The sequence below is a fragment of the Monodon monoceros genome, unplaced genomic scaffold (assembly GCF_005190385.1).
Source record: "Monodon monoceros isolate NGI ecotype Baffin Bay Population unplaced genomic scaffold, NGI_Narwhal_1 Super_Scaffold_13, whole genome shotgun sequence".
Taxonomy (NCBI): Eukaryota; Metazoa; Chordata; class Mammalia; order Artiodactyla; family Monodontidae; genus Monodon; species Monodon monoceros.
This window is the reverse complement of record NW_021703769.1, coordinates 76,670,165-76,692,534: the sequence shown is the minus strand read 5'-3', so window position 1 is coordinate 76,692,534 and position 22,370 is coordinate 76,670,165. Positions and strand designations below refer to the sequence as shown.

The window sequence follows — 22,370 nt, the reverse complement described above, 5'->3', positions numbered from 1 at the left end:
GTCCTGGGAGCCCAGACGGACTAGAAGTCAGGGGATGGCCCACAGCCCGGCCCCCTCCTCCTCCGTCCCTGAGTCCCTGGCTCCTTTCTAAATGGATTAGGACCTTTGCCGGAAGGAGCCAGCAGCCGTCTGGGGCGACCGGAGGCCAGGGCTGGCGCGCTGTCTGGTGCCTCCTGCTTTGCCCTGATTCGATTTGGGCTCCAGCAGCTGGGAGGCTGGCAGCCTGAGGCCTTTCTGGAAGTGGCTCAAGGGACTGGGGGGCAGGGGGCAGCTGAGGGGAGGAGGCAAGACTTCACGCGCCCCAGGCAGGCAAACCTCTCAGCTGGCCGTGCAACAGACCTGCGATTGGGCTTCGTGCCACAGAAGGCCCCTGGCTGATGCTTGGTCCATTAGCAGGTCCCATCGGGGCCTTTCATACCCTCAGCATCCCTTAATAACGTGGGTTTCGAGCTTTTATTAAAAATAAGGCAACCGGGACTTCCCTGGTGGTCCAGTGGTTAGGGCTCCATGCTTCCACTGCAGGGATCACAGGTTCGGATCCCTGGTCGGGGAACTAAGATCCCACATGCGTGCAGCACGGCCAAAAATAAATAAATAAATAAGGCAACCTAGGAGAAGAAATACATTTTATAAACATTTCAAAGTGAACCCATACACATTTTGGCCAACTGCTGACCTGGCCAGTTATTTGTTTGTTTGTTTTGTTTTGTTTTAATTTATTTTATTTTATTTATTTTTGGCTGTGTTGGGTCTTCGTTGCTGTGCGCCGGCTTTTCTCTAGTTGCGGCGAGCGGGGGCTACTCTCCGTTGTGGTACGCAGGCTTCTCGTTGTGGTGGCTTCTCTTATTGTGGAGCATGGGCTCTAGGCGCGCGGGCTTCAGTAGCTGCAGCACACGGGCTCAGTTGTTGTGGCTCGCGGGCTTAGTTGCTCCACGGCATGGGGGATCTTCCCAGACTAGGGCTCGAACTCGTGTCCCCTGCATTGGCAGGCAGATTCTTAACCCCTGCACCACCAGGGAAGTCCCTGGCCTGTTATTAAAATCAGTATTTATCTACAGCCAAGTAGCCAACTTGGGCCAGGACAGAGTCCAGAGCCAAGCTCTGCTGCATCCCTAATTCCTTTGAATGTTTCCGTCTCTGTCATTGGATGCATCTCACCTTGTTATGTGTGACGTGCTCTGATTGCTGTTCCGTGTCATCGATTTTACAACCCACTAAAAGGCTACAGTCTGTGGTTTGGACTACACTGAGCTGGACACTGGCACTGGGGGTGCAGCAGTGATTGGCAGACCAGTCCCTGACCTCATAGAGCTTACAGTCCAGGGGGCAGAAGACACTATGGACTTGGCACTATATTAGGTGCCAGGCCCAGCCATCACCTACCCAGGACCTCTGACCCCCAACCCCAGTTACATGCACAGACTCCTTTACCCCCAAGAAGCAGAGAGGGCAGGACTCACAGGCTCCCTCTGATGCCTGCAGCTCTATTCCCTGATCCCACCCCTGAACTGGCCACCTGGGGCCCTTGCACAGAGCACTAGAAGGTCTGAGCCCGGGGAGGGAAACTGAGCGTTCCTGCCTCTGCCCTCTACCTTCTCCTTTGCTTGGATTGGCGAGGGGACAGCTGCCCCACAGGAAAATGCTGGCACTGGGGCATCCTGTGGGGGGGCCCCCTGGACCTGATTCCTGGGTCAGGAAAGGGAGGGGCAGGATGGATCGGGGACCGAGGGAGGCTGACCTTTGTATCTAGTGGGGCCCAGGCCCGGCTGGGTAATACAGGGCCAGCAGACTTGTTCCCTGCCTGCTGTAGCCCCGATATGACGCCCTGATCTGAGGGCGCCTCAGCAAGGGGGGAGGATACAGCTCTGTCCTCCGGGAACCTCATGACGAGGGGCAACGTCCTGTGTTGGGGAAACCTCACCTGAGGTGAAGGGGCCTCTGCCCTGTGGTATCTCTCTGCACCTCTGAGATTCAGTCCTGGAAGCCAGGAAGTAGACCAAAGTTCCACGGCCTTGGGGTGGCGGCCTTCCCCCGGGGAGCATGTGACTTGACACACAGCTGTGATGGGGGGACTCGGGGACAGGTGGGAGGCCAGGGACACCTGACCAGCCTGGGCAGGAAGGGGCCGGAGGTGGGGCAATCCAGGGCACCTTCCCAGCAGAGGTGACAATTAAAAGCTAAGGGGGCAGGGCTTCCCTGGTGGCGCAGTGGTTGAGAGTCCGCCTGCCGATGCAGGGGACGCGGGTTCGTGCCCCGGTCCGGGAAGATCCCACGTGCCGCGGAGCGGCTGGGCCCGCGAGCCATGGCCGCTGAGCCTGCGTATCCGGAACCTGTGCTCCGCAACGGGAGAGGCCACGACAGTGAGAGGCCCGCGTACCGCAAAAAAAAAAAAAGCTAAGGGGGCAGTCAGTAGATGCCAAAGGGGCCAGGGAGGGCACTCAGGGAGAACAGAACTGCTGACAGCTGAGGAGCCGTGAAGGATGTCCGTGTGTTTGGAGGGTGGTGACACATAGAGTGCCTAGAGCATGGGGCATAAGGAGGAGTTGAGGCGAGGGACAAGAGTCTAGACCCTTGAATACCAAGCTGAGGAGTCAGGAGCTAATGTGGGCAGCAGGGAGCCGTGGAGGGTGTGTGGGCAAGGGAGGGCCATGGCCAGAGGGGTGTGCGTAGGCAGAGTTGGCATTTAGGGCCTGCCGGGCACACTGCTTGTGGCTTTGACTCTGGGGGTGCAGACTCGGGAGACGTGCCCTGAGGCACCCGCCTCCGTTATCCTGCTGTCTGTTCCCACACCTGTACGGGCCGCGTGCAGGCTGCTGTGGGTCCAGGCCTGTCAGAGCTCAAACCCCATCATGCATGTAAGACCCTTAGGTGGAGAAAAGGCCAGCTCTTGATTTGTCCCACCTGGGAAGTTGAGGTGGCCTTGGGGATCCCCGGGGCCTGGCGGGTTAGTGGTGGCATGCCACGCCCTATGGCCCACGGCCACCTCCGCCTCTTCCCTTCCTCCATCCAGGCGACCATGGCCTTGCTGGGAAAGCGCTGCGACGTCCCCACAAACGGCTGTGGGCCTGACCGCTGGAACTCCGCCATCGCCCGCAAAGACGAGATCATCACCAGCCTCGTGTCTGCCTTAGATTCCATGGTGAGTGCCCCTGCTCGCCCCTGGAGGAGTGGGGCAGCCAGCCTTTGTAACCTCTGCTGCTCACAGGAGCCCTCGCCGACCTGAGCCTCAGAGCCCCCGTCTGCTACAAGGCCTGTCTGCCGACGCCGGGGGTGGGAGGCTTAAGTGAGGTCAAGTGTGTGGAACTCCAGCCCTCGCCCCCTCACCCCATCTTCGTTGCGTCACCTCTTACAGTTGAAGTCCCATCCCTGGGATGGTCACAAGTCTCCCTCCCAGCAGGTCACCTGGAGGGTAATGCGTCACAGTGATTCATTAGAAACTGTCACCCCCGTTCTTAAAGCCAGGGCTGTAACTGCATCACTCCTCTGACACCCTTGCCTCCATACCTAAACCTATGGCAGTTTATCCCAAATGAGAAAATAATAGGGAATTCCCTGGCGGTCTAGCGGTTAGGACTCAGAGCTTTCACTGCCAAGGGCCCGGGTTTGATCCCCAGTAGGGGAACTAAGATCCCACAAGCTGCACGGCTCAGCCAAAAGAAAAAAAAGAGAGAGGGAGAGAGAAAACAATAATGTCATTTTCCTGTAGACTTTTCCTGGGGCAAGTTCTGTGATAGAGGGTAGGCAGGTGTCTTAAAAAAAAAAAAAAAAATCTGTCTGGCATCAGGTAGCTGCACCCCCTGCATTTTGGTTCAGTGAAGTTGAACTTCAGAGAGGGCAGTACTTTGCCTGATGTCACAGAGCATGATCAGTTTTTAAAGTGGGCTCCCAGGGGCAAAGTCTACAGTTTCCCAAGGACAAAGGGCCTCCCTCCAGGCTATTCCAGCTGCAGGCAGCTCAAGGGCTGCTTAGGTGGTATTTGGGGCAGAGGTGGTAGACACCCCTGGGAAGGCCAGCTGGGTTTGACCCCTCCCCTGTACAGAGTGGCCTTCATGAGGAGGGGGGGCCCCAGGAGCTCAGCCCTGTGCCGGTAGCAATGTCAGCTTGATGTGGTGGTGGAGGTACAGTTGACACAGGCAGCGATGGCCAATGCCACAGCCACTAGCCACATGTGACAGTCGATATTTTAATTGTAATTTGTGAAAATTAAACAATTCAGTTACTCCATCACACTAGCTTCATTTCAAGAGTTCAGGGGCCACATGTGGCTAGTGGCTGTGGTATCAGACAGTGTAGAAATAGAACATTTTCATCATTGCAGAAATTCCAGGGTCCAGTGCTGGTCTAAAGGGTCTTTCAGAGGCTCCTTGGAAGAGCCAGTGACCCTGTAGCTGTCCTGGTGGCATGAACAAGACAGGCTCCCCCCGCCCTGCGACAAGGCCTTTACAGGTTTCCTGAGGGACCTTGTGGGTGACAGCGGCACTTACTTGGCAGTGACCTAACGCCGGCACCCAGCGGGCCTGGGGCCAGGTTCTCAGGCGGCCTGCAGGAAGATTGGGGCCAAAGTGCTGTTCGTTCATCACCTCCTCCCGCCCAGTCTCAGACCCTTTTCCAGGCATTTCCTCCTGACCCCCATTCTCTGTGCCTGTGGGTGAGTCTACTCCCTGCGGTGGCCTCAGCTTCTTCAGCTGAGAAGTGACCGTGCAGCGCAGGGAAGGCTCTCCTCCAGCTCTGCTGGCCACTCCTTGGAAACGGTTGAATCCGTTTATCGTCTTTGTTATACAGTGTTGCCACAGGGCAAGGGAGCAGTGGGGTTTGGTTTTCATCTTAGAGAGCCGGAAATGAACACCATCCCTGCCCCCAGGAGCTCCCGGGGGACAGTCCTGCTGGCCCTGAGATGTCCCCAGCTTCCTCACCAGAGCGACTCCAAGCCGGAGCTGACACTAAAGGCATGATCACGGCTCAGAGAGGTTGTAGAACCTGTCCTAGATCACACAGCAGTGGAACTGCGATTAGAAGCCAGGCTCCCCGACTGTCTGCAGAGCGCTAACTCAGATAAAAACCAGCATTTATCAGGCACCGACCGTATGCCACGAGCTTTGCAGGCAGGGTTTTCCCAGTGAAGTAGGCCTGAGATGCTGGTGGTCTTGGTTGCAGGGCCCCCTGTGTTAGGGCTTCCTGTGCAGTAGGCCTGCCAATCTCAACTCTGGGGCTGCAAAAAGAACCTCTTTGCCTCATACCCACACGGGATGCCCCGGTTTAGAGACTCTTTCCCACCAACCGGGCCCCATTGAATCCCCACAACAAGCCCATTACAACTCTGGGAGCTGGGCTGCTTGTCCGCATTCTACACATTTGGAAATTGGGGCCCAGAGAAGGGCGTGACTTGCAGGAAGAGGCTGATGCAGGATTGAAGCCTGGATCTGTCTGTGCCTTGGTTCTCCTGGGACCCTTCCCACCTCCTCATCCAGGACTTGGAGAGAGCCCAGGACAGGATCATTCCTGAGGCTGGGGCCAGGCCCGAGGCAGGAAGCCCACCCCAGAGCAAGGAGGAGGAAGGGGCACAGGCCACGTCCTCCTCCAGCCCCTGTAACCTTGTCTTCTTCCCCTGACCTTGGCCAAGCTCTGTGGGTGTCGTTCGTTCATTCCCACTGCAGTCTAAGACCCAGAACGTTGGGACGGTGACCTCTCCCTGGAGCTGCTGGTGGGATCTCGGGCAGCTGGGAGCTCACCTCCCACCCCCCAAAGCTGGCACTGGCGGTGTCCAGAGTGGGGGATCCTTCCCCCAGCTTACATCCCTGCTCCCCCGGCAGTGCTCAGCGCTCTCCAAGCTGAACGCAGAAGTGGCCTGTGTCGCTGTGCATGATGAGAGCGCCTTCGTAGTCGGCACCGAGAAGGGGAGGATGTTCCTAAACGCCCGCAAGGAGCTGCAATCAGACTTCCTCAGGTTCTGCCGTGAGTACTCGGGGCTCCAGAGGGCCAGTCCCCACTGTCCCTGAGGGGAGGAGCTCTGGCGCGTTGCTGGGTCCCTGGAGCAACACCGGGTGGCCCTGTGTGGGAGGAGACACTGGGCAGGAGGGGCTGCTGCAAGCTTCCCAATGTGGCGTTATCAGGGGCGGCCACAGTTTTCGTTGGAGTCACACAGCAGCCCCTCGGCCGATAGAGACTCTGGGCAGGCCAGACCCAGCTGCCTCCATGTGCTCGTGGACGAAGGGGACACTGTGGCCCAGTTCCTGTGCGGCCCTGATGCAGGGACCCAGTGCACGTGCTCAGCTAATACTTACTGAGCGCCTGTTGTGTGCCACACCCTTTAAGCACGAACTCACTTATCCTGACGTCAGAGGCTGGCATTGACCCTGTTACAGTAGCAGAATCTTGGAGCCGCCTCCTGGTGGCCCGTGGGGATGAAGTGACTGAGGACTTGTCCAGCACGTAGGAAATGCTCTAGAAACGGGAGCAGTTAGGGATGATGTGATAAATAGAGCCACGGGCTGGACCACGTGCTGGTGCTGTTTACTGTTCCCAGCAGGCTCGGGAAACAGTCATCACCGGTTTACAAATGAGAAAATGAGGTGCAGTGAGTGTAACCATAGGGGACACACACATGATGAGTGATGGAGGTGGAGTTTGCTCTTTCGGCTGCACCCCTTCAAAACAGGGGGGATGCAGGGACTTCCCTGGAGGTCCGGTGATTAAGACTCCGCGCTTCCAATGCAGGGGACGCGGGTTCAAGCCCTGGTTGGGGAACTAAGATCCCACATGCTACGTGGCGCAGCCAAAAAAAGAAAAACGAGGGATGCAGCATGGGCACCCCCGGGACCCCTGCCAAAGGGTCCTGGTTGCTCCCAGAAGAAACCAGCACCAGCACTCAGAGCTGTGAGCTGGGACCCCCGAGGCAGAGGGGTCGTTCCGAAGCCCCCGACTCTTCAATGCTCCCTAGGCCGTCAGGGCCCCTCATAAGCAGCCCCGGCCTCTGCACTCTCTCCTCCCAGCATCCCTGGAGCTCACCAGGCTGCACTGTGCTAAAGTACACGTTCCCCGGCTCTGTGTGTCCCTGCTCACCACTGCCTTTTGTCCCTGCTGTTCCCCACCTGGAAGGCCCTCGCTCCTCCCCTCTGCCTGGCAGACGCCTCCCCAGCCTCCAGACTGACATCCCTCCTGCCCCTGGCCCCATCGGTGCACCTCCGCCCCAGCGCCCATGCCTGACTGCCCCCCACCCCTCGCAGCTTCCTGTGCCCTGAACTTCCATCCACGCCTACGCCCCAGCTCGGCGGGGAGCTCCCGAGGCAGCTCGGCTTCCCCTTCGTGGTGGATTAACTCCTATGACGTTAGAGCCTGGGCGGGCATTCTAGCCCAGAAGTTGGGACTCAGAGACCTTGGGGTTAAGAGCAGGCCCTAGAGGCAGACCCCTGGGGCCACATCCTGGCTCTGCCAGCTGCTGCCTGCTGGACCTCAGCCTCTTCACCTGTGAAAGGGGAGGACAGTGCTACCCTGTCCTGGGTCGACCTGAGGGTTAAACGAGTTAATACGCAGCGAGCACTTAGAACGATGCCTGGCACTTAGTTTGCACTCACTAAACACCATCTGTTGTTTTTCGCACCGTTATCAGCATTTCCATCACCCGACCCCGGCCTGGGCCTGGACCCTGGGATCAGCCATTTCTGGGAAGGCTGTCCCCCCGCCACACACACACACCGTGCTGGGGCGTATCGTTACTGGGGTCCAGCCACTTCCCCAGCCAGCCCCCTCTCCCACCCGGCCCTCAAAACCTGTACCCTCTCCAAGGTTGGGCAGGGGGCTGGACCGGTGTAGGGTGGGCAGTGGCAGGGTCCTGAGGCCCTAGATGGCCAGGCTGGGAGCCAGACTGGGGCCTGGGGAAGGTGCACCTGGCTTCCCAGAGCCAGGCACGGCTGCTATTTATAGCACCGGGAACTTGGCTGGTCTATTTCAAGCTTCTCAGGTCCCAGAGGAGAGCACACTCCAAGCTGGGAGGGGCGCCCCCAAGCCCTCTTCTCATCCCCTTTCCAGTGCAGTGCCTAGCATCTTCCCAACCCAGGGATCCACGGACACTCCCAGGCCCCCACCCTGGCCCAGCCTGGCATGAACCTGCCTCTTCCCAGACCCTCAGCCTCTTGGTGGGGTCCCCATTGTCTCCCCATTTGGCAGAGCAGAAAACTAGGGCCTCAACTGGTTAATTCAGAAATAGGTGATGGGGGACTTCCCTGGTGGTCCAGTGGCTAAGACTCCATGCTCCCAGTGCGGGGGGCCCGGGTTCGATCCCTTGTTTGGGGAACTAGATCCCGCATGCATGCCGCAACTAAGAAGTCTGCATGCCGCAACTAAGAGTCCACATGCCGCAACTAAAGAGCCTGTGTGCTGCAACTAAGACCCGGCACAGCCAAAACAAATAAATAATAAATAAATAAATATTTTTAAAAAAGAAAAGAAAAAAGAAATAAGTGATGGAACAGACATTCGTTGAACCCCAGTTCTGAGCCAGCCCATCTGGTCTCTCATGAGAGCTCACAGACTGAGGCCCAGAGAGGGAAGGGACTTGCATAAGGTCACACAGTGAGTTAGAGGTGAGCAGGGATGAATGCCCTCTGCTGGGCACTGGGAACCCTGAGGTAAGCAGCCCTGGCCCTAGGCAGGGCGGTTGGGGCAGGCCTTACTCACCCATTTATTCTTCCTTCATTCATCCACTTGCACTCCGTGTTGGGTGCCCAGCTACAGGGCTTAGCACAGGGCAGGGACGTCCCAGCTCACTGGGCTGGTGGTGTGATGAGTACTCACCATGGCCCCGCGTGCTCTGTGTCCCACAGGAGGGCCCCCGTGGAAGGAGCCGGAGGCAGAGCACCCCAAGAAGGTGCCTCGGGGTGAGGGTGGCAGCCGGAACATCCCACGGTCTGCCCTGGAACATGGCTCGGACGTGTACCTTCTGCGGAAGATGGTAGAGGAGGTGTTTGATGTTCTTTATAGTAAGATCCTTCCTCATTCCATTTGGGGCCCCCAGGCGGGTGGGAGCCCCCAGCCCTGCCCAGAGGAGGAGGCCCCCTCCTGCCCCACTACAGGCCCTGGGCGGAACCTCAAGGCGTGGGTTCCTTCTCTCCCCACCCCCAGCCCTCCCTCATTCTGCATCCCCAGGCGTGGATCTGCTGTCCCAGCCCCATTCCCTGAACCACCATCCCTACCACCCCTGCCCTGGCTCTGCTCACTGCTCCCTCGTGCCTCGAAGAGGCCCCAGGCTTGCCCTGTCTCCTCGCCACCAGCCCAGCTCCCTGCTGTCCCCACCTGCCCTGTGACCAAGGGCATCTTCCCAAAGCACAAGTCTGACCACAAAGCTCTTCCCTCCGCTGCCTACTCGGGCTCCCTGTCACCCTGGGCGTGGCATCAGACCCTACCACGGCCCGTCCCCAGCCCCCTCCAGCCATGCTGACCCACCTCCTATTCTCCTGCTCATTCTGGCTTCATTTCACACCTGCTGTGACCTTTGGGCCGACCTTCCCCTCCTCTGTCTGGTGGACGCCTCATTGCTCTCTAAGGCTCAGCTCCAGGAAGCCCCCAGCTCTGAGCTTGGTTAAGGCCTCCTCTGGGCACCCACTATGCCCTGTGTCCTCACTCGCCCAGTTGCTCTCCAGGATCAGGGACTGTATCTGCTCTTTCTGCTGTTCCTAGCCTGCACTTCAGAGCCCAGCAACAGTGGGCTCTCAGAGGGTGTTTGTTGAATGACTGAGTGAAGGCTAACTGCCCAGCCAAGTACTACCTTTGGGGTGGAAGAGGGGAGGGGACAGGCAGGCCTGGTCTCCCTTGGGAAGTGTCAGGTTGCAGAGTCTCTGGCCCAGTGGTGACCTTCACACTCCCTGGGTGACCTCATGTGGGTCCCTTCCATCCCTAAGGGTCCCACCCCATGATTTCTAATTTGCTTTATTCCTTTCCCTACTGCAGCCTTTGGTTCTGTGGAGCAAAGGTCGGGGTGGGGTGGGGGGACTCCTGCTGTTGTCTAGATGTCAGGAGGAGGCCAAGAGGGGTAGGGGGCCCGGAGGCCCTGGTGGGCATGCTGGCCCCGGGGATGGGAGGACTTGTCACGCATGGTTGGCTGTGCCACTGCAGACGCTTTTGCCAGATGCAGGGTTCACGCCCAGAGCCCCCTACGCCCCTGCTCACTCTGCCCTGACCCCCCTTGCCTGCCTCGGGCAGAATCAGAGGTGATTATGAGGGGAGGGGCTTCCTTCTGGCTCCAGGTGGGAGGCAGCAGATGTCTGTGAGCCCAGACGCTCGGCCCTCCCTCCCCTCCCCCCTTCCCGCATGCTCAGCAGCTTCTCATCCTGTCTCCTCTCTCTTCTGCTTCCTCTCCATTCCTCTCTTCCTTACCTGCCCTCCTCTCCCTCGCTTTCCTTTTCCCTTCCTTCCTGTGGCTGTTTTCTTGCAGTTTCTCTCCCTCACCCCTCTCTCCTCACCCGCTGCTCGCAGCCCCGGGGCCTGCTTTCCCCTCCACTCAGATGCCCAGAGAGAAGAATGGCGGGGGAAGCGGGGAACCCCCTCAATGGGGCAGCCCCAGCCCTCAGGTGCAGGCCGCAGGCCCCTGTCCACAGCCCCTGCCGCCCCCCTCACCGCCGGCAGGGACTTATTCTGTGGGAGGTTTGCAGTGAAGGGGCCTCTGGGGTCCTGTTTCCTGGGGATCCGGCACCACAGGGTGTCACTCAGCGCGGCCCCAGCTCCGGGGAGTGCCCCGTGCTCACCACAGCCAGGCTGCCGTCTCATACTAGGCCCCCTCCTCGACCCCTCCCACAGGCGAGGCCCTGGGCCGGGCCAGCGTGGTGCCGCTGCCCTACGAGAGGCTGCTCCGGGAGCCGGGGCTGCTGGCTGTGCAGGGGCTGCCCGAGGGCCTGGCCTTCCGGAGGCCGGCCGAGTACGACCCCAAGGCCCTCATGGCCATCCTGGAGCACAGCCACCGGATCCGCTTCAAGCTCAAGAGGTGAGTGAGGCAGCCCGCCTGGGAGCGGCCCGGGGCCTGGTGGCTGGACCCTGGGGGCCGGGCCGGGCCGGGCTGGGCGATGACCTGCTTCCGTGCGGGCTCAGCCGCTCGTGGCCGCTTGTCCTGCCCGAGGGCAGGGGACTTCAGACTCCCACAGGGGACCCTGGTTGTAAGAGCTCCCAGTCCGATGGCAGAGGTGAGGCAGAAACTCAGTCACAGAGCATGCTCTGAGCCAGGTGTGGAGTCACGGAAGTCTTCCCCGGGGGACTTCTGTGTTGCAGAGAGGCTTGGTTGGGGAAGAAATAGCACCAGTAGCACTCCAGGTATCAGGAACAGCCCGTGCAAAAGCATGGAGGCGGGAAGCCACATCGTGGGTGCTTGCTTGGGTTGTCAGCCGAGGGCTCCATTAGGGACTGACGGGCCACGAGGTCATGGAGGCTGGGCCGGGGAGGCTACCGATCTCTGGGGCAGCCAGGAAGCAGCCTGAGGGCTGAACGTGGCCCGTCAGGGCTCGGGCACCGCGGCCAGTGCATGAGCGATGCGTTAGGGGGTGCGAGGCGATCAGCTGCAGCTGAAAGGATGTGATTGGTGGCGAGGGGACACAGAGGCCACGGGGCAGGGCCCAGGTCCTTGGGTGGCCCAGCCGTGTGGGCCTGGGCACGTCACACCCCCACCCGGGCCTGCACCCCGACCTGTAAAATGGGGACTGGTCATGCATACTTCACGGGCTGTCGTGTTCTGCAGAGGGAGGGCTCGGGGAAGACATACCCCTGGTGGGACAGGTGGATGAAGCTGTCTTGTGTCCTTTCCTTCACCCAGGCCGCTCGAGGATGGCGGGCGGGACTCGAAGGCCCTGGTGGAGTTGAATGGCATCTCCCTGATAGCCAAGGGGTCTCGGGACTGTGGCCTGCACGGCCAGGCCCCCAAGGGGCCACCCCAGGACCTGCCCCCAACCGCCACCTCCTCGTCCGTGGCCAGCTTCCTGTACAGCACCGCCCTTGCCAACCGCACCGCGCGGGAGCTCAAGCAGGAGGCACCCGCCTGCCCTCTTGCCTCCAGTGACCTGGGCCTCGGCCGGCCCGGGCCTGAGCCCAAGGCCCCCACTGCCCAAGACTTCCCAGACTGCTGTGGTAAGCTGCTGCTGGGACTCCCGCGTCTGGGGGGTGGGACAGAGGTCACTCATGCAGGGGCAGCTTCCCAGGGCAGGTCGGGGTGCTCAGGGCTGCAGGGGGCACGTCGGAGCAAGGAGCTGGGACGGGACGGAAGGCGTGGTAGCTTGGACTCAGTCAGACCCCGGGCCTCTGCCCAGTCATCTGTGAACAGTATCCTTGCCTGGGACCAAGAGATGCCCGAAAGGACTCCCACGGGAGTCTATGGAGGGAGAGAGTAGACATGCTAATCAGGTACGTGCATTTAATGAGCACCTACTACCTCCACCCAGTGTGGATTAGGGGTACTGGAAGCATAAGAAAAGGAACAGCTGGGCATGAGAAAGACCTGTGTCCATATTCTGACCCCTGTACTTAATGGCTACGTGTCCCAGGGCAAATCTCTACCTCTTTGAGCCTCAGTTTCCTCATCTGTAAAATGGGAGATGCCAATAGTACCTGTCTCGCTGGGCTGTTACCGTGATGAAATGACAGAGCACATTAGAAATGCACATTCTCAGGCCCAGCCACAGCCCTGCTGAATCTGGCACTTTGGGGGCGGGGTGAGCCCCAGCTGCCTGCAAACTGACGGGTCCACCAAGTGTTTCCGACGGGTGCTCAAGTTCGAGAACCTCTGTATTAAAGCACCGAGTCCAGTGCTTGGCACAGAGTAGGTGCTTATAAGTTATACTTAACTGTTATTGTTATTATGAGAAGGAGAAAAAAGGACACCCCCTCCCCTCCACAGCCATGAGGGCTGAGCAGGGGGATGGGACTTATATGCCTGAAACAAGTGTCCCCGTCTGTAAAATGTGACCTGGGACGTCCTGCCCTCCCCGATCTGCCATTCGGAGAGCACACTCTGCTAAAGAATGTCTCAGGCCTCTGGTCAGGGAACTTGCCTTGAGTTCATGATCACAGGGCTCAGTCCTGGGTTCTCCCTGGTGGGGGAGACTGTTACCCCAGAGCCCCAGCCCGTGCACTCAGGCCAGATCTGGGGAACCCCTCTTGGGGCCCACCTGGAACCTGTACCTTTCCGCTCCCTTGTCCAGGACAGAAGCCCACTGGGCCTGGCGGTCCTCTCATTCAGAACGTCCATGCCTCTAAGCGCATCCTCTTCTCCATCGTCCATGACAAGTCAGGTAGGACAGTGCCCGTGGCAGCACCCTGACCAGAGCGGGGATCCAGGACTGGGGTGGTGCTTATTACTGAAATGGATGTGTGTCCACTGGGTCTTTGTGAGAGAAAGGAGGAATGGCACCGCACAAGGGACTTGTGAGTGAAACCAGAGTGAAGCCAATATATAATAGTTACATATTGCTGCATGCCAAATTGCCCCCAAACGTAGCTTAAAATGACAAGCATTTATACCTTACGGTTTCTGTGGGTGAGAATTCAGGAGCAGCTTAGCTGGGTGGTCTTGGCTCAGAATTTCTCAGGATGTCAGCTGGGGCTGTGATCATCTGAAGGCTCGATTGGGGCTGGAGGATCCACTTCCAACTCACCCATGTGGCTTTTGGCAGGATACCTATTCCTTACTACCTGGGCCTCTTCAGGGCTGCTTAAGTGTCCTCAAAACGTGGCGACTGGTTTCTTGGAGCTAGTGATCTGAGAGAGAGTAAGGAAGGAACCACGTCTTTTATGACCCAGCCTCAGAAATCACTGTCACTTCTGCCATATCCTACCCATTAGAAGTCAGGAACTTGGTCCAGTTCATACCCAAGGGAGAGAGAGGAATTAAACTCCACCTCATGAAGGAACAAGGGTCAAAAAAATACGTAGACAGATTTTAAAAGTACCACACAGTACAGAGAACCAGAAAGTTTGGGATTCATTTGTACCAAAAAGGGATGTAGTGAGACTTTCCAGCAACTTTGCCTTGTGGAGGTCTCAGCCTCACCTTCAGTGAAAGGTTCTTTAAGAAACCTAGTTTCCTGGGATCAGAATGGAGACCACCACTGCCACAAACAAGCTGCATCCCAGGCAGGGAGGGGACCTGGATGTCCAGGCAGAACGGCATTGTGGGAGGCCGTGGTGGGCAAGAGATACAAGCAGAGATAGAATCTCACCAGATACTAGCTGGGTGATCTCAGGCAAGTTACTCAGCCTCTCTGAGCCTCAGTTTTCCCACCTGCAAAATGGGAATAATATCTATTTCCGCACATTGTCCTGAGGGATTAACTAGGATATTATACATATTAAGTGCTTAGCACAGATAAGTACTTAATAAATTAAAGATGTTCCTTTTATAATTTTAATGAACCAAATGATCGCTCTAGTTATTAATATTAAATTGAAGCAGAGGCTTTGGTTTTATGGGAGAGGCCAGCAGGGCTGAGGGTTCGAGGGACTCCAACAGGGCCAAAGCTGTGTGAGAGCCCGGATGCACAAAGCATGAGGGTTAGGTTTTCAAGGTCAAGACTCAGGAGAGGCCCAGGATGGACTGGCTGAGCCTGAACAATATCTACTGCTATGGGGGTGGACAGAGAGGCAAGAGGCAGCCAAGCCATGGGGTCCCTGCTCCGTCGGGCCCTCACTTGTACCTCCTGTGTTTTGATAGAGAAGTGGGACGCCTTCATAAAAGAAACCGAGGACATCAACACGCTCCGGGAGTGTGTGCAGATCCTGTTTAACAGCAGATATGGTGAGTGGGCGGCGCGGCCCGTGGTGTGGCCCCAGCAGCGCACTGAGCATCTCATTATGTGGCAATCACTCGTGTTCCCCAACATGACGGTGGGAGCCATATGCTGGCACCACGCGCCGTCAACGGAAATGTCATCTCCTGTCTGGGTAGGGGGTGATTGTGTCAATATTTCCCTTCCAGATTCTCCAGGGGGCGGGACTGATGGCAAAGCCCCAGACCTTGGCTCACCTGTGGGAGGCGGGCCGCTTGGGGGGGCGGTGGCGACCATCCGGGAAAACGGCTGTTGGCCTTTTGTGCCTGCAAGTCCCCCACGCACCACCCTGTCTCCTGCCTCCTCACCTTTGCCCGTGCCGTGCCCCCTGCCCAGCGTGCCCTTTGCACGTATTGCGGGCAGACTCCTACCTGTTCTTCAAGACTCAGCTCTTAAAGCTCTGATGGTTTCCTCTCTGTTCCACGTCGCACACTTGATGCACCTTGTCTGTATCTGTCCCCGTGAAAGCCAGGACAGCACCGGCCCCTCTGTGCCCCCAGCACCCAGGACAGAGCCGAGCTCAGAGCACGTGTCGGCTCACTGCACTCTGGGCAGCAGACACAGGTGGTAACTGGGGCAGGGGTGCCCTCCATGTGGTAGAGCTTCAGCCAAGTGCAAAGTGTGGCCACTCTTTGGCTAGACGGCAGGGGCTGGACCAGACAGACCTGTAAGCCCTTCCCGCTCTGGGTCCTGGGACCCCCGAGTGCCCTCCCACACCTGGTCTCCTTTGTCCCCTCAGCAGTCCTCGCTCACTCTCACTTATTCGCTCAGCCTCTTTTGCGCTCCGTCTATAAGCCCCGCTCAATGGTCAGACGCAGCGTGGCTCTGGCCAGGGTGGGTGGCTCTCAGTCACTGCGGAGATGATGCAGGTACCCACAGATCACTCATCACGCAGGCGTGATGTCATTGAACCCCACTTGAATCGCGCAGCCCCTCTCTGGGGCAGCCCCTCTGCACGATGGGACCAAGGGAGGGCGCTGCGGGGAGGGGCAGAGCTGCAGGGACAGAGCTGCAGGGACAGAGAGGAGGGTCCCGGGCCGCCTACATGTGCGGGTCAGGGGAGAGCACTGCCCTGGGAGTCCACGGACGCTCGCTGGATGCCCTGGAGATGGCCAGTCTCCCTACCTAACATTGGCTTTCTCACCATGAGCAGACCAGACGTGCCGGGGTAGGGCTTCACTGCCCTCCCTGCCCTCCCTGCCCTCCCTCCCCTCCTGCTTGGCTACGAAAAAGCCTCTCTCTCTACTCACAACACTTCTGACAGCAGGAGTGTGGGTTTTCCACGCCACGCAACCCTCTAGTTCTCTGTGGCCACCAGCTGGGGGCCCTACAACTCGATTCAGTTCTGACCCTAACTCCCCGGAGTTACCCAGACCCCTCCCCAGGTGAAGGGCTCAGTGCCCCAAGGCAGCACCCCACTTCAGATGCCAGTCACAGGTAGTGGGTCCCCAGGGTACCCACACTTCCATCCAATTTGGCTGCACACCGTGTTCCCAGGACCCCCCTCCGCGGGTTCGGCAGTTTTCCATAATGGCTCACAGAACTGAGGGAGGAAACACTTTGCTTCTCTTGACCTGTTTATTACAAAGGATACAGAGGAAGAGGTACATGGTGAAAGGTCCGGAAGGGTCTTGAGCACAGGGGCTTCTGTCCCCGTGGAGCCTAGGGTGCACCAGCCTCCTGGCACGTGGAAGCTCTCTGAACCCCTTCGGTTAGAATTTTTACAGAGGTTGCATTAAGTGGGTGTGATTGATTTAACCATTGGCCATTGGTGATGAGCTCAGCCTCCAGCCCCTGTCCCCTCCCAGGAGTGGGGGATGTTTCCAACCCTCTAATTGTGTTTTTGGGTTTTTTTTAAATTAATTAATTTATTTTTGGCTGCGTTGGGTCTTCTTTCTTTAATTTTATTTTTAATTTATTTATTTTTGGCTGCCTTGGGTCTTCGTTGCTGCACGCGGGCTTTCTCTAGTTGTGGCGAGCGGGGGCTACTCTTCCTTGCGGTGCACGGACTTCTCACTGTGGTGGCTTCTCTTGTTGCGGAGCACAGGCTCTAGGCACACGGGCTTCAGTAGTTGTGACACGTGGGCTCAGTAGTTGTGGCTCTAGAGCGCAGGCTCAGTAGTTGTGGCACACAGGCTTAGTTGCTCTGCAGCATGTGGGATCTTCCCGGACCAGGGCTCGAACCCGTGTCCCCTGCATTGGCAGGCAGATTGTTAACCACTGCGCCACCAGGGAAGTCCCTCTAATCGCGTTTTGAGCCCCCTACCTTGTGCCAGGCACTCAGACCAACTCTGGTCTCAAGGTGCTTCAGCAAGTGGCAGAAGGTGGGTCTGCAGTACACACAGTGGTATACGGTAGTACGTTCGAGTATGTAGTAACGTGCAGGGGTGGGGGCCCTCAGAAGGGGAGGACGGCTCAGAGAAAGGTGAGGTTTCTTGATAGGCTTGGGGAGTCAGGGGAGGCTTCATGGAGGAGGGGTTCTTTGATCCACCCTGGGGCCTGGGAGGCTTGGTCACGTGGGCTTGGTGGGCTGGGCCATCCTGGTTGGGGTGGGGCTGAGCGAGGCCCCGTACTACAGGGGGCTGTCTGTACCCAAGTTTCTCCCCTCCCTCCCTAGACAGGTGTGAGCAGGGCGGGGAGTAGGGAGAGGGGAGCTGGGGAGGGCTGGCTCTGTCCACATTGGGTGGGTTCTGCCCCACCATTGCGGACATGACAGCTGCCAGTCTTCCAGTCTGTCGTAAGTGCTGGATGTTTCCAGAATGTTGAGCCTTTCCTAGAGGTCGGCACTTGGGCCCACCACCATGGCCAAATCCAAGGAGGAGTGTCGGGCTTGGGGTGGTTGAGACCTTGCCCCTCCTCAGGCCAGAGCTCCCTCTGAGCTGTCCCTTCCGCTGCCCTGGGGACAAGCTGCGCTCGCCGCCCCGCCCCCATGAGTACTGGGGGTTCCTGTGGCAGGGGTGGGGATTTCTGGCAGCCTGAACAATCCTGCAGATCCAGGACGAGCAGGTCCTGCTCCTGGTTCGCCCTTTCAGCTACCAGCTCCGGGCCAAGTGGGCCCGCGATGTTGCTGGGGGTGCAGAGGGGGGAAGAAGAAACAGAAAAGACATGGGGAGAGCCCCAGCCTTGAGGAAGCCTCAGTGTCTCTGTCACCCGGGGGGAGGTTGAGATTACACCAGAGTCTAAGGATTGTGCGTGGCGGCTCCATCCTCCTCTTCCAAGTGGGCAGCAGCTGGAGCCTGGGCGGGCTGGAGCTTTTGTGCCCTGGGCTGAAAAGACAGGCCTAGCAAGTCAGATGAACCCGAGGGGAGGTGGATTCACGTAGACTTGAAGAAGCCAAGAGCCCATCGCTCAAGTGCTGGGGCTGGGGGGTGGCTGGTGATGCTGGGGTTCGGGGGAAGAGATGGTTTGACGGCTACTGAGATGGTGAGGGTTTAATTAGACGATGAGCTAAGTGTGACTTCACAGTGAGACCTGGCTGCCAAAGCCTCCAACGCAGGCCTGGGCCACATCAACAGAAAAGCAATCTTGGCGGTGCCCCAGGGAGGGCCACAGGCAGGCGACTCTGCCCTGCCCCTGTCCTGGCATGACTGCAGGGGTCCGGCTGTGGGCTGGCACTTGTCAGAACACAGACACATCCTGGTGTGGCCCCAGGAGCCAGGCCAGATGGGGAGGGGCCTGAGGAACAGTGAGGAGACGTGGAACCCTTGGGACAGGTTGGAGTGACCCTTGGGAGAGGCAGGAGTGAAGGGGACACCCAGCTCAGCTCGCCTCCCAGGCCTTGGGGCCCCATGAAAGTACCATCAAGCACATAGTAGGTGCTCAAGAAGTATTTGGTGAGCGAATGAATGAAAAGGAGGAGCTGGGGTGTATGAGTGACTGAAATGGCACAGGACCGCACCTAATGGTTTGGAGGAAAAGAGCAAGTAACCACTTCCTGAGCTCGGGTTCTGTCTACACTGCTGTTGACAAAGCTGTCGGCTTCCAGCGGTGTCTCCTGTCACTGACGAGTGAGCAGAGTGCTGGGCCCCTCCCTGGAGGAAAGGGCACACCTGTACAACTGGGAGCATCTTGCCAAGAGTCCACCTCCAGCCTGGAAGCTTCCCTCAGCCGCTCATTCACTCCCAAATATGCAGGAAGCAGCTACTACCTGTCCTGCCCCGTTCAGGTTCCAGACAGTGAGCCAGCGCACAGTGAATATGTTTGTAACGTCAGGTTATGACAAATGTGGGATGAAAAACAAAGCAGGGTGGGCTAGGGAGGGACGGAGGGGGCTATTTTAGGCTGGTGAAGTGACTTTTGAGCAGGTGCTTGAATGGAGAGAGGGAGGGAGGGAAGAGTATGGTGATCTGGAAGAAGAGTGTCTGAGTAGACAGAAGAGCAGGTGCAAAGGCCCTGGGATGAGTGCGCGCTTGGCGTGTTAGGGAAGCACCAAGGAGGCCAGAGAGACCGGGGTGAGCAAGTAGAGGGGTGAAAGATAAGGCCAGAGGTGATGGGGTCCTGGTCACGTAGGGCCTTGTAGGACTTTGGCCATCGCTGAGTGGGAGGGGAGCCTATGGGCAGTTTTTAAGAGAGTAGTGATGTATTTGGTGTTTCAGGAGGATCCCTCTGGCTGCTGAGTGGCCAGAGTGGTGCCTGGGAGGTGGGAGGTGGTGATGACCAGGCCCTGGGGCCCTGCATGTCCCGCAGCCTCCATCCCGTGTTCAGCCTTGCCGTTGCCCTTCCAGCGGAAGCCCTGGGCCTGGACCACATGGTCCCCGTCCCCTACAGGAAGATCGCCTGCGACCCGGAGGCTGTGGAGATCGTGGGCATCCCGGACAAGATCCCCTTCAAGCGCCCCTGCACCTACGGGGTCCCCAAGCTGAAGCGGATCCTGGAGGAGCGGCACAGCATCCACTTTGTCATTAAGAGGTAGGAGGCGGGGGGCAGGGGGGCAGGGCTGGGCAAGGGGGCGACAGCAGGCACGAGGCAGGGCCCTGGGGAGGCAACAGGGGAGGAGCGGAACGAAGGGGTTCTGTAACCTGACAGCTACGTGGCCTCCTCCTTCTGGCCTCTTTTGAGTATTGAATGGAAAAATGGAGGCACAGTGCCTGACCCGAGTAGGCGCTGGCTAAGTTCTTAGAGGTGTTTTCCTGCCACTAAAGAAGACCTGAGGCCTTTGTACTTACCTCACTTCAGAGAGGAGCCCACCTGAGCTCAGGTGGGGCTGGGCCAGCCTCTCCCTTTCTGCACCTCCCATCGGACTACCCTGCCTGCTGGTAGTTTGTCCACCTTTCCTGTCCTCCCAGGTGGCCAGTTTCCCTGGTGCAGGTGTGGGTGGGCGGGAGAAGACAGAGCACTATGGACTCTGGAACTGCAGCCCCTTCCCCCCGGTCTGCTGCCACCCACCCCCCAGCCTTGTCTCCCAACTCCTACAGGGGGCCTTGTCCTCACAGCTGGCCGGACTCACCAGCGAGCAGGCATCCCCAGGCAATGCCAGGCTTCCTGGGATTGCTTCCTCCTAAATAGTTAGAGAGGGAGGGGGCCAGAGGCCATGCCGTCCAGCCCCCTGCCTCCAGCAGCACTGCCTGCATCGGGCCCTTCCCAGGCATCCATTCTGGGAGCCCACTGAGGGCGTGCTCCCAGCGTGTGCACGCACCCACGCGCCTGCTTGATTGTTTGTTGCCCTAGACTGTAAGCAGGGACTGTGTGGCTCGTGGCTGAATCCCCAGCGCCCACAGCAGTCCCTGGCATGCAGGAGATGCCAGTCCATATCTGTGGAATAAAAGGATGGATGGATGAAAGTGCTTGTCCAAATTTGGACTCAGGCCATCTAACTTGTTAGAGCTTAGGAAATAAACAGGGTAATAGGAGAGAGAAAAATGGTGGGTGGGTGAGGAGGAGACCTGTTTAGGGTGGCCCGGGGGCCTCTGAGAGAAGGTCCCATTGGTTAAGCCAGAGCTGGGAGGTTGAGAAGGGCCGCCTGCACCCAGCTGGGCAGTGTCTGGGCAGAAGAATTGACCTCAGTGAGCAGCCCAGACGGCTGGGGTGCAAGAGGGTGGGGATTGACCCTGAGAGCGTGGAGTTGTTCTGAGCCTTGGGAAGGACCTCTGCAGGGTTGCTGGATGCCAGAGCTGGGGTCTGCCTGGCCCCCTGGCTGCTGGGGGAGAACGGACTCTAGAGAGCAGAAGCAGGAGACTGGTGAGGAGGCTGCTGCAGCCGTGGGCCAGGCCAGCGTGGTGGGCACAGGGAGAGAGCGGCTGGGTTGGGGATGGAATCTGAGCGGTGACGGGGTATGCTGGTGAGTGGACCGTGCAGGTGGGGAGGGGAGTGGGGAGGAAGGGTCACTCCCATGTTTCTGAGTGAGTTCACCTTGGAGGAGATCAGGAGATGGAATTTTCAGAAGCCCAGCTGAGAGGTCAGAAGCTCGGGAGGGAGGTCTGGGAGTTAGAGATAAAAATCTGAGAGTTGGCAGCGTGGGCCAGGAAGGGATCACGGGCAGGAGAGAAACAGAGAAGAGAAGAGAGGGGCAATTCCCCGGCGGTCCAGTGGTTAGGACTCCACTCTTGCCTGCTGAGGGCCCGGGTTCAATTCCTGGTCGGGGAACTAAGATCCCACAAGCCATGCAGCGTGGCCAAAAACAAAAAAAGAAAGAAAAAAAAAGAAAAGGTGGAGAGGACTCAGATGGACTCTGGGATCCCCACGTTAGAGGCTGGGGCCGCCAGCAGAGGAGGCCAAGAGTGGCCAGGGAGCTGGGCGGGCGTCTCACTGCCACCGAGGGAGGTGACTCTGAGAGTCAGCTCTGACTGTGGGGCACGCCTGCTCAGAACCCTTCCCCGCTCCCCCACTCTCCGTGAGCCCCGGTGTAGCGGCTCCCAGGGTACCACACTCCAGCCCGTCAGCAGCCACCGTGCCCGCCTTAGTGCCGCTCCGCCTTCCCTCCTGTTTCTCTGAACTCCTGCCTCCTCACGTGCCTCCAGCCATCACTGAAGCCCTTTCCTTTGCCTGGAGCTGCTCCCCACCCTCCTTCCCACCTGTCCTGTCTTTCAAGGCTCACTATTCTGTCTAGAAGCCCTCCCCTGTCCTCAGTTGGAAAGAATTTCCCCCTTCCGCAGCAGATGGCTTCTTCCCCCCATCCGCGTCCCCACCAGCCCCCCATCACCCTGATCACTGGCGGCAGTGGGACCACATCTGAGCCACCTCTGTTCCCTCTCAACCTCTACCAGGGGTCCCACTTGATAAATCATTCTGGAGGTGGATTTGAAATCATTCGAGGGAATTCCCTGGCGGTCCAGTGGTTAGGACTCTGCACTTCCATTGCTGAGGGCCTGGGTTCGATCCCTGGCTGGGGAACTAACATCCCGCAAACCGAGTGGCGTGGCGGGGCCAAAAACAAAATCATTTGGCCTTCTGTCAGGTAGTGCCTCCTGTTGTCTAGCTTAAGTCTCTCTTGCTGCTGCCTAAGTCCTTTTCCTTCAGTTGACTCCTGGTAGCAAGGGAGGAGGCTAGGAGAGCAGAAAGCAGCAAGGGCATCCCAGTGACCCCTTACATTCCTGACCGTGGTGTTTGAGTCCTCACTGTGGCTGACCTTCATCTCCC

At 58.5% G+C, this 22,370-nt stretch overlaps 1 protein-coding gene across 6 annotated transcripts in view; it reads left to right on the top strand.

Moving 5' to 3' along the window:
* The window catches only part of GTF2IRD1 (GTF2I repeat domain containing 1), a 111,644-nt gene that overhangs the window by 31,689 nt on the left and 57,585 nt on the right, over positions 1-22,370 (top strand). For 4 of the 6 annotated variants that reach the window (XM_029220890.1, XM_029220891.1, XM_029220888.1 and 1 more), the window contains exons 1-8: positions 2,836-3,139; positions 5,811-5,952; positions 8,820-8,975; positions 10,789-10,972; positions 11,792-12,102; positions 13,173-13,262; positions 14,681-14,764; positions 19,520-19,703. In XM_029220890.1, coding sequence (XP_029076723.1) covers positions 2,957-3,139; positions 5,811-5,952; positions 8,820-8,975; positions 10,789-10,972; positions 11,792-12,102; positions 13,173-13,262; positions 14,681-14,764; positions 19,520-19,703 — 1,334 coding nt within the window. In that variant the 5' untranslated portion in view covers positions 2,836-2,956. Of the gene's footprint in view, positions 1-2,835; positions 3,140-5,810; positions 5,953-8,819; positions 8,976-10,788; positions 10,973-11,791; positions 12,103-13,172; positions 13,263-14,680; positions 14,765-19,519; positions 19,704-22,370 lie in introns of those variants that run through there. The other 2 variants (XM_029220892.1, XM_029220893.1) reach the window with 2 other exon arrangements.